This window comes from Benincasa hispida, chromosome 12, assembly GCF_027475165.1.
Source record: "Benincasa hispida cultivar pf3 chromosome 12, pf3_genome.v1.1, whole genome shotgun sequence".
Classification (NCBI taxonomy): domain Eukaryota; kingdom Viridiplantae; phylum Streptophyta; class Magnoliopsida; order Cucurbitales; family Cucurbitaceae; genus Benincasa; species Benincasa hispida.
In genome coordinates, this window is record NC_143489.1 from 31,178,778 (window position 1) to 31,190,074 (window position 11,297).

General features: G+C 36.0%; 1 protein-coding gene across 1 annotated transcript in view; it reads right to left on the minus strand.

The window, feature by feature from the left end:
• THO2 overlaps window positions 1–11,081 on the minus strand; it is a 33,171-nt gene extending 22,090 nt beyond the window's left edge. Inside the window, exons 1-6 of the mRNA XM_039051311.2 lie at window positions 10,696–11,081; window positions 10,374–10,499; window positions 9,672–9,713; window positions 2,666–2,725; window positions 2,456–2,518; window positions 1,984–2,064 (exon numbers count right to left, since the gene is read on the minus strand). Coding sequence (XP_038907239.1) covers window positions 1,984–2,064; window positions 2,456–2,518; window positions 2,666–2,725; window positions 9,672–9,713; window positions 10,374–10,499; window positions 10,696–10,830 — 507 coding nt within the window. The 5' untranslated portion in view covers window positions 10,831–11,081. The remainder of the gene's footprint in view (window positions 1–1,983; window positions 2,065–2,455; window positions 2,519–2,665; window positions 2,726–9,671; window positions 9,714–10,373; window positions 10,500–10,695) is intronic.
• Between the last annotated feature and the right edge of the window lie 216 nt (window positions 11,082–11,297).

The following is an 11,297-nucleotide window of genomic DNA, read 5'->3' on the forward strand; positions in this document are numbered from 1 at the left end:
CTAAATCTTCCCTTTTATCATATCTCTTGTACATTGAGCATTTGTCTCATTTCATTATCTTAATGAATAAAGAGACTCATTTCCTTTTCCATAAAAAACAATGGCCCAAGAATTGAATAATTGGATCAGTTTTTTTCTTTAATAAATAACCAAGCTTTTGTTGAGGGGAAAAAAATGAAAGCATACAAAAAAAACCATAAAAAACGGAGACGACCTACAAGATAGGGCCTCCAAACTAAGATTACAGTAATGTGGCACAAGGTGAAAGTGGATCACAAAGATTTCCACCTAAGTGGATCAGTTTAGTTGAACAAGGTGAATGTGGATCATAATAATTTCCTGAAAAGCAGCAGGGATTAGGTGTTCTGATTAGTGATTACGACCCAATGTGGAATGATTCTCGTGCACCATCATCCTTATCTCTCTTATAAAAATGATTGTATTATTGCAAACTCTCCTTATCTCTTTATATATACATACATACATACATATATATATATGTTATGAAAACAACTTCCATTGAGAAAAAATAAAAGAATGAAGGTATAAAAATGAAAGAATTACCATTTCTCTCTCTCTCCTTATCTCTCTTACAAAAATGATTGCATTATTTCAATTATTATGAATAGAGTTTTCGATTGCTTAATCCAAAGATTCCGAACAAAGTAAGAGAGAGAGAGAGAGAGAGAAATGGTAATTCTATGCATGCAAGCTTTAGATGATTTGATGGTTGAATATTCTGGACAATTTTGTGGAATATTAGGTGTGTTCATGGCTTAGGTTTTGTGATATTCTAAGGAGGCGTCTGTGTTAGAGACGTGTAGAGAATTTTTCTGATAGAAGCAACTACTTTCATTGAGGAAAAATGAAAGAATATACAGACACATTGAGCTAGGAATCATCAAGACACCAGAAATATCTGACATTCTAAGAAATGTCTAATATTACAAAAGAAAAAAGACAATAATAAAACCTTTGTTTTAAATCTAATTTCGGACATAAACAAGTCTTGGACACAGCCTAAACACGACTAGGCAAAAAAAAATTATCCATCCATTCTCAATCCCAGGAAGTTAAACAATTAAAAATATATAGAGAGAGAAATTCTATAACAAATCTAATCCTTCTACGTTGATCATTCCTAAACTTTTAGGACACATCTTCCTCTAATCATAGCCAATCCTTCTATATCTTTAAAATCTTCAAATATTGCTATTTACAAGAACAGAACTCCATAGTGGGGGCAGGCTGAGCCAAAACGTCAGCCACCAAAACATTCTTCACTGCAGACAAGTGGTAAAGACAAGGAAAAGCAAAGCAAAAGGGTTTATTCCTCAACCACCTATCTTCCTATAAAGAAAGTATCCCTCTCATCCCCAACCAAGCAACAGAAAAATGGAGACAAATAACGAGCCTCTTCTGCAATACCTGTCCAAAGAGACATGTGCATGCCCAAACCCCATTCAAGGTCCATTCATAAAAGCACAGACCATATCTACTTACAATAACCACGTGTCTTGGGGTATCAAGTTTATAGTAAAAAATGTCAGAAGCCATTTAGCTAACAAGGCCTGTTATATGAAGTCAAGTTCCCTATGATTATATATTACTGTGAGGTGGGTTTGGTTGGTTCAACTTCGTACGCCAGAACTTAACCAAACACAAGTGCTTCGTAACTATCTACTTTTCTTATCAATCAAGATGGGAAAGCTTTTGTTTGACCCCAACTTAGGAAAAGGGACATTTAACATTTTGTCCCTTTTGTCCCTTTTGTCCATTTAGGTTATTTAGTTTTCCTTGAGCCTTTTTTAATTTATTTCTCTCGCTGTTCAATTAGAAGAAATGTTGTGAGAACTAAACCATTGAATAACCATACACCTTCAACATTGAGAGAACAAGTCTTCTAATTAATCAAGGCAACAATGAACTAACTAAGAAGAAAAGCACAAGGACAAAGCACTAAGTATTTAATTAATATCATACCAACTTGGCATAGCCCTCACTTTCCTCCCGCAGAAGATTAAACTTTGTTTGCTGATAAAGAAGACGAGTATTTACTCTGACCTGAAATCACCGATACGAACATATATATACATCACTTTTAAAGGTTTGGCCTCTATGCTAAAATGCTTTAATGCTTTATCAAACATGGACAGCAACTTAGGTTAATGAAATTACATAGAGAAGCTTCTGTATGTCACTTTTTTTAAAAACATTTCAACAAAAAATCTAAGACGCCATCGGCCATTCTCCTGCTATTATTATAAATGGAAAAATATTTAATAAATCAACAACACTATGTAAGTCTAAGATGTGAACAAGTTCAAAATTGAACGACCAAATGCTTGTACAAAAACTAAACAGATGGTAAAGGAAAATAAAATGCACATCAATATCCAAGTCCAGGTGGCATTATCTATAACGGAGCTTGAATCTTATTACAACTATCACTTACCTCTTTATTTTTCAATTCTTGCGCCTTAATCTTTATCATTTCAGCCTCCCATAGAAATTCTTCCTAAAACCAAGCAAATTCAGTTTAGAACTTCATTACTACAACAAATAGTGCAGCAAACATTGAGGCCCACAAATAAAAAGAGACTGGGTGGAAACAGTGAAACGAGAATGAAATACAAACAAGATTAATTTTATATATCAATATCACCTCACATCGCTCCTGAAAAAGCCTCAATGGGACAAATGCAGATTCAACCAGCCACTTAGCCTAGAAGAAACAAAAAATAAAATGCAATTGGTATTATGAGTTACAATTATTATTATTATTTAAATAAAAAAAAGGTAATGATGGAAAGGAAAATATATGGTAACGGGGAAAAGAATAACATTTCTAATAACTCACTTTACCAAATGTAGTACATCAAGAGGATAAGCAATGAAAAAGCATCAAATACCATCACAAAAATTGGTAGAGAGATCAAGTTTGCTTTTTAACTATTGACAGCAAAGTTTCATTATATGAAATGAAAGTATTACAACCAGAACCCAGGACAAGGGCCTCTACTACTAAAGAAGGTTATAAATTAGAACTGCTATTGATGATAGTTGTTGAGCAGAGTAATATAATTACAAAATGGTTTGGTTTAAGTTGTCATAGTATATATGTGTAGATTATCAGTCTTTTGTCCATCATTTTAATTTTATTATTCTTAGTTTGGGGATTCTATATATGTCTATGTTGCAGTTATATCTTATGTAGTTCAATCGAAGACTACATTCATCCTTAATTCATCTAAGGAGCCTTTGTTAATTTTGGAGTCAAGTTTGATAAATTTCAACCGTACTAGAAATCATCAAATGCATCTTCTTCATCATATACGCTTACTGCTATCACGACCATTGTTGGTTCAAGCAATATGCATCGTGTCTTTTTATCCTCATCTACCAAATGGGTCATAGCCCAGTGCTATTGCTATTGATCATAGGACAGATGATCATTTTCCACTCTTTTGTCATCTACTGTCTACATACCTCACCAATTTTTTTTATAGAAACAACTGCTTTCATTGAATAAAAATGAAAGAATACAAGAGCATACAAAAAATCAAGCCCACAAAAACCCGATAAAAGAAAGAGCTTCCAACTAGGAAGGATATTGCCTAGAAAATAATTACAAAAGGTCTTTGAAATTGAAGCCCAAAGAGAAACATAAAACCTCACCAAAGACCAAACCTCGCTTGGGTCCCCTCCACACCACAAAACACTCTATTGTTCCTCTCCCTCCAAGCACACACCCCTGCAAACCAAAGAAAACGACCTTTTTCTTTGAAAGACGGATGGAAAAGGAACTCCCAGATCATCAACCGCACATCCATCTTACGAGCAAGCACAAAATCAAACTCCTACAAGAAAACATTCCACACAGATCTTGCGAACTGATATTCCCAGAGAAAGTGATCCAAGTTTTCCTCCGCCTTCCAACAAATGTTATAACAAAAGGTCCCACTAACGAAGGCATATTTTCAAAAAACTATTCATCGTATTCACACAACCAAGCAAAACTTGCCACGAAAAGAACTTAACTTTCCTTGGAATCTTAATCCTCCATAAAACATCAAAGACCAATTCAACAACAGGAGAGGGATCCAATTAAATTCAAAAGAACGACTTACTAGAAAAGCCTGCCAAAAGGTTAGGACTCCAAATACGAACATACCTTCTCCCAAGCCTAAAGTCAAAACCCTCAATCAAGGAAAGAAAAGAGGACACCTCCGCCGTTTCCCTATTGGACAATGGCTAACGGAAACCGAAGGAGAAAGAAACAAAATTCTCTAACCAAACCAAAATTTTCGACACAAAACAATTTTTCAGAGAGGACAAATGACATAACCTAGGAAATGCATAAGAGAGGGGTCTATAACCCACTTAATGATCTTCCAAAAAAAATATGTCTTCTTACCTTCTCCCACAACACCAAAGACAAGATGTGAAAAAGAAGGTAGCTGAAAAGAAATATCTTTCAACAAATTTTGATGTGTCTTTTAACCCTTTTCGCCACCCACTCAAAAGGGTGGGGACCATGTTTGCTCACAATAATCCTCTGCTACAAGGAATCAAGCTCAAGGGTAAAATGAAACCCCAAAGCCATTTAGCCACAGAGCTTTGTTGCGTATCCTAAAATTTTCAAGCTCTAACCCCCTTATTCACAGCTAACCAACTACTATTGCAAAACTTTTCCCTTCCTCCACCCCATCCTAGAGGAAATCTCTCATAAGGTTCTCGAGTTCTTGCAAATCGAGAAAGGCGCACAAAAGAGAGAAAAGTAATAAATGGGGATACCACTCAGCGTCGACCTGATAAGTGTCAACCTCCCAGCTTTGGAGAAGAAGCTTTTCTTTCACAAAACTAACCGCTTCCTTATCTTCTCCATAGGGCCATCCCAAAAAGAGAGAGCTCTTGGATTACCTCCAAGGAAGAGGCCAAGGTAGGAAAAAGGAAAGGAACCAACCTCACAAGTTCACAACCAACCAGATTTGCCCATCTAATAAGCTTATCTTCTCTTTGGAACTAGCACAATAAACCTCACCCCATCTCTTTCTTTGTATATGTTCTACATGTATCTCAATTTTCTTCCAACTTGATCTTTGTTAGTAAACTCCCTTTTGACCTTAATCTTTATATCTCATTTTATCCTAATTGTTGTTTGTTTCGGTATCAAGATTATTAGGCGAGGACATGAATCTAAAGAACTTTTACACTTCTAATCATAAAGTACCAAAAGATTCATTTCCACTATTTCAATGAGGAGTTGTTTCTTGTTTAAAAAAAAAGTATCACAAGTTCCGGTTTGTTTTGGATTATTTCTCCTTTAGCTCCACTGTTATCTAGGTCATTCATCTATCTCAATATTAAGAAAGCTTTGTCCCTAATTTCATAATTTGTCTATATTGAATTGTGACTCATATAGTTTGCCAAGTTTCATCAATTTAGTTCAAGACCTAGAGTCGAAAACGAGCATGTTTTCCCTTCAAGTTTGTTCGTTTAGATATTTGGGGTCTTTGCCAATTGCGCCAAAGTTGGATTTCAATATTTTGTAACCTTCGTTGACAATTACTCTCATATGACTTGATTATATTTTAAAATGAATCATTCTTTCTGAGTTGCTTCCTCACTTTTTTAACTAGAGACTAGATTTTCATTAATGAAATGAAAAGAGACTAATGCTCAAAGACTCCACAAGAGAGATAAATAAGAGAAAAACAGCAACAAAAAGTAAAATATCATCAACAAGATTATTCAAACTCAGTTTGGTGTTTTCCTTGAAGTTTTGAGAAGTGACAATGTTGGTGAGTACTTTTCTAAAGCATTTAGGTCGTACCTATGCATGCATAAAATTATTCATCAATCAATCTTGTGACAAGACTCCATCTCAAATTGGAGTTCCGGAACAAAAAATAGGCATTTTCTAGAAACTAGAACAACATTAACCTTTCAAATGTATGTTCCAAAGTATTTTTGTGTTGATTCAATTTCCACTTCTTGTTTATTGATTAATAGCATGCCTTTGTCTATTCTCTTCTTCTTCTTTTTTTTTTAACAAGAAACGAGCGGCTATAATTCATCAAAGAATAAAAGAGAACAACCTAAAGGCAAGGGGTCAAGGAACCCCCCCCCCCCCCCCCCCCCCAAAAAAAAAAAAAAAAAACTCTATTGAATAATAGTTTCCAATTGTTAAAAAAATCATGGAAAGACTATAGTTACAGAAGAATTTGGTGTAATTTGTACACCACTAAGAGGCTGTGTTGTACAACCACCTAACAAGAATCAAAAAGAGCATACTTCTCTTCAAAAATTAGCTATTTCTTTCTTTCCAAATGCACCATAAGAGCAAGCGAGTAACACATCTCCAATACCAACGTAGGCGAAACTATCAAGCCAATCAAGCATCCAGTCATCAACTTTGTTACAAGGCAGCAGAGCAACCCAAAGTTTCTAAACAAAAGAGACCACCCTTTATTGGCAAACTCATAATGAAGGAATTAGTGATTAAGAGTTTCCTCATCTTTCAAACAAAGGCAACAAATACAATGAGGGAGGAATTTTTAAGTTTCCTCTAAAGCTTCTCTTGAGTATTTAAGCTTCTGTAGGTGAGGGACAAGAGGAAGAACTTAACTTTTTGGGGGAATTTGAGCCTCTGCACTAGATTCACCAAAGGAAGTAGTGAAGGAGAGGTTCTTTTAAGTAAAATTCAAAAAGGTAGCTTTGGTGTAAACTTTCCTGAGCCATCTAGCTTCCAATTGAGGCGGCCAAGACTAACAAGGGGTGTTCAGAAATTTAGGACTTCCAAAATTGTCACCATGTCACTCAACTCTCTATCAAACACCCGGCTTCTGAGACCCAAGTTCCAAGATTGGCTAGATGCACACCAACAATCAACAATCGCAGCATTCATTTCAAGGGATAAAGTAAAAACATCAGGGAACTTCAATGCAAGGGGTTGAGAATCAAACCATCTATCCTCCCAAAATCTGATCATTTTCCCATTTCCAACAATGAACTCCATGAAACTAAAGAACTGTTCTTCATGCTTTAGAATATTAGCCCAAAGTCTAGATTTCCTTCCCTTCTTCGGCAGCTTTGAGGACCAGTCGAGAGCCTTAACCCCATAGATAGCAACAACGATGCATCTCCACAGAGCATTCTCTTCATGAAAATACCTCCAAAGCCATTTCATAAGGAGAGTGTTCTTTTGGCGAAGGGAGTCATTATCAAGACCACCATAGATAGTAGGAGAGGAGCCCAACTCCATTTAACAAGGTGTGAGGTAGGATTACAATAACCTCCTGTCCAGACGAAGTCTATAATGATTGTTTCCAAACGATTAATAACACAAACTAGAGCTTGCATGAGAGAGAATAAGTAATAAGGGACAGTGTTGAGAATCAATTGGGCTAATGTCAATCTACCACCTTTTGAGAGAGAGACCCCTCTCCATTTATCCACCTTCATAAACTTGCCCTCAAGAATTCTCCACGCTTCCTTGGCGCAGTGTCTTCCTCTGAGAGGGAACCCACCCAAGTATGTGAACGGTAAAGTTTCCACCTTGCATCCAAACCTCATGGCATAAAATTCCACATCCATATTGTCAAGATTTATAACAATGATAGTTGTTTTGAACGTATTAAGAGACAAGCCCGAGCCTAGAAGAGACAACGATCCACCAAGCCACAAAGGTCAAATTCCTTATCATTTCTATTTCCAACAAATTCCTTCGTCTATTCTTAAAGGTCATATTCCTTATCATTTCTATTTCCAACAAAACTTTTGTTCTTATCGAGTCAAAAATATTTGATGTACTTGTTTTGTTTAAGAAGTTCGCCCTTGACCTTATCATTTCTATTTCCAACAAAACTTTTGTTCTTATCGAGTCAAGAATATTTGATGTACTTGTTTTGTTCAAGAAGTTCGCCCTAATCTAATAAATCAGACCCTAAATCTTTGAAGTGCATTTTATTAGGTTATTCTCATGTTCAAAAAGGATGCATATGCTATTGTCCTATTTTGATGCTACTTTTCTTTAGGACAAACCTCTCACTCCATCCGAGCACAAGGTAAGGAGAAGATGATGAGCTTTTTATTTATACAATTGTCTCCCACCCTCTCCCAATCCATCTCCTTCAAAATTTGTCCCTACTCGTCCACCTACTACTCAAGACTATCCTAGACAACAAAAATCCAGACAAACGTCCTATCCCATAAGATTCTTCGCCACCAAATTATGAACCAAGCGATAAGCTGCCTATTACTCTTCATAAAGATAAGTTCATTCCTTATTTTTTCTCTCATCTCGTATGGCCACTTGTTATATTCTACATGTTCCTGTGTTGCATCCAACATTTTAAAAAGCGTTAAAGGCATAAGCCTTAAGGGCGAGACGGCAATATTGTGCCTGAAGGCTTATGCCTTCAACAAATTAAAAGAGACTTACACCTCTACTGAGAGAGGTATAAACCCTCGTGCTATGCCTCTAAGGCCATAGGGTGTAAGCCTTGGCTTTATAACATAGAAAATTGCAATAAATTTATTGGCATGCATTTAATACAAACGATGCATGTCTTCTACTTTGGTGGTGGGCCATCTGCCCATGTAGATAAAAAAGAAAACTGAAGAGTGCACCCACCATGAGAAGGAAAATTAGTCCAAGTGGTCATAATTTTAACATAGGTTTTGTGGGTGGCTGCATTAGCCAAAAAATACTTTTGTTTTCTTTTCATTTTTATTTGTTCACAACATGGTGAGTACATAGTGTTTTCCTTACTTTTGTATTAGTTTCATAGACTACCTGAGATTTTATTTATAATATGTTGGGGATGAGCTTCAAATTATTATTAACTCAAAAAGGTTAGACATATTGATGAAGACCGATGGACTATGGACACTTTTTCCTTTGTCATTACTAATTTTTTAGAATGTTTTGTATGGTTAAGAAATCTTTTAATGTTAAGAATAAGCTTTTATCCTACCGCCTCAAGGCTTACACTTCGCCTCTCCAACAGAGAAGACTTGGAGGCCGATTTAAGCCTTTTAAGAGTTAAAACATTTCTCACAGCTTAGATTTGTGACTAAATACTAAATAGTAATCAAAAGCAACATACCCTACCAAATCATCACTGGGTATTCTCCTTCAAGAAGGAAGTAAGAATCTTTTGATTTTATGCTGTGGTGGCTCTATTGTGGAAGTTTCAGCATGATGGGAAACATAGAGAAACTTCCACGGGAGGGACTCTAACCTAGAGACTTTACAGACATTTTATCCTCTACTTGGTGCACTCTTTAATTTTTGTAACAATAGTTTTTGGATGCACGAAGAACAAGGGTTAATTGGGTAATATTCTAGGTGAATTCTCTTTTTACCCCACTTGTATTAAAACTATATAAATAGGAGTCTTCCCCGCTTGTATGAAACAATTTTATCACTTTAATTAAAGATGCACAAGATTGATTCTTTGAGGTTTATTCCTTGAAGCTACATAGGCTACATCATCTTTCGCACATTTTTGCCCAATGGGACCATTTTGTAATCCCCTCGGCATGTTGGGGGTATCCCATTTGGCTTTCTAATGAATTTGGTTAGGTTTCTATCCTAAACAAAAAACAAATCTACCCTACATCATGAGACAATAATCATAATCTCTTATAGTTTATATACTCACCAATTTTAAAAGACGAGCACGATACTCTCCCGCTAATGTGATCTGCAAGTTAAGTAAATTTAGATCATTAAGCATAGATATTCTCACATTTGAATATATTATCTCCATCAGAATAATGAATAACATACAATTCAAATGAAGTAGTAAGAAAACTTTGCAAATAAGAGATTTTCAAGCTAACCAAAATTTCACAATTGTTTATCATCTTATATAGATTTAAGATGGAGAACTTCAAAACAAACAATTAACTGGAGCAAACTAGTGGGCAGAAAAATTTAACCATATTTTATGACGATGCAAGTAAGTATTCACGATCCTTCCTTCAAGGGAGAGGTCATGTTCTTTGACTAGTCGACTTCTTAAACAAAGTATTGCACTACAAAGGAACTGGAAAACAATTATGTTGGTAAATAAATTTGAAAAATAATGTTTGGGATCTTATGCAGATTAAACCATCTCTTTTGGGTGCTCAATTTCATTCTTTTTGTAATTATCCTTTACATTTCACTCAAAAAAAATGCTTCTTTATATTTTCCCCTTTTTATGGGCATAACCCCCACAATTGTCTTGGCCTTCTGTGGCCTCCTTTGTACACTTTCATTCGTATAAAAAGAAGTTGGTTTGCCAAAAAAAAAAAAAAGGAAAGAAAAACAAAATGAAGCTTGCTGTTAACGAAGATGTAATGTAAAATTGAATACTAACATCTTGAGCCAATTGCGTAATGACATCAGCCAAAGTTGATCCTAACTCCTCCGCAGACACTTTGTCCGAGAACTCAACTGAATCCAATGCTGCTTTACACTTCTGAAATGGCAATTCGCCTCGTACCTACATCCGGTAGAACCACATAAACAAATTTATATCAATAATGAAATCATTGGACCACTAGTATCCCCAAAAATTAAAAACAGTGAATAGTTACTAAAAACCACAACTTCTACATGTGCAAAATACCAGGCACGTGAAAATGAAAACATATGCTGATCAAAGAAATTGATAAATATATATCAATTTGAGTACGAACCATGGTCCAGCAGAGCTCGTAAAGGAAGCGAAGCACGGGGACGGGTTGAGGAACCCTAAAGCTCGAGTTCCCGGACTTCCATTCTCGAAGATTGCTTTCTACGACATACATACACTCAACCGGAGGGAGAGCCATTGCCGGGAGAGACTATACAATCCCTAATACACCCCCAAAAATATAACTGGGTTTTGGGAGCTGCAACAGCTTCAAAAGGGAAAATAAGAGAAAAGAACGATAATCAATGGGGTTCTCATGGGGGTTTAGTATGACTGTAGGAGAGAAATTAGGGTTTGAGATTTATGAAGAATTGTGGAGGAAGAAAGACAGTATAGGGGTTTGGGGAAGCTGGAAATTTGGAGGAGATGCTTGATGACGCAGTTGATCGTACAGGCGAGACGGAGATGGATTGGGCGTTGGGCGTTGGGCGTTGGGCGTTGGGCCCAGCTACATTGGTTGTAGCCCATGGGTCTTGTTTTGAGAAGCCCGATATTTAATTGGACTTTCTAAAATTATCGTTTATTTTAGTTGAATTGAGCCACTAATAATTATTCTCGATTAAATTATCAGTGAAATTCATAAAAATTATGCACCAATTATGTCGG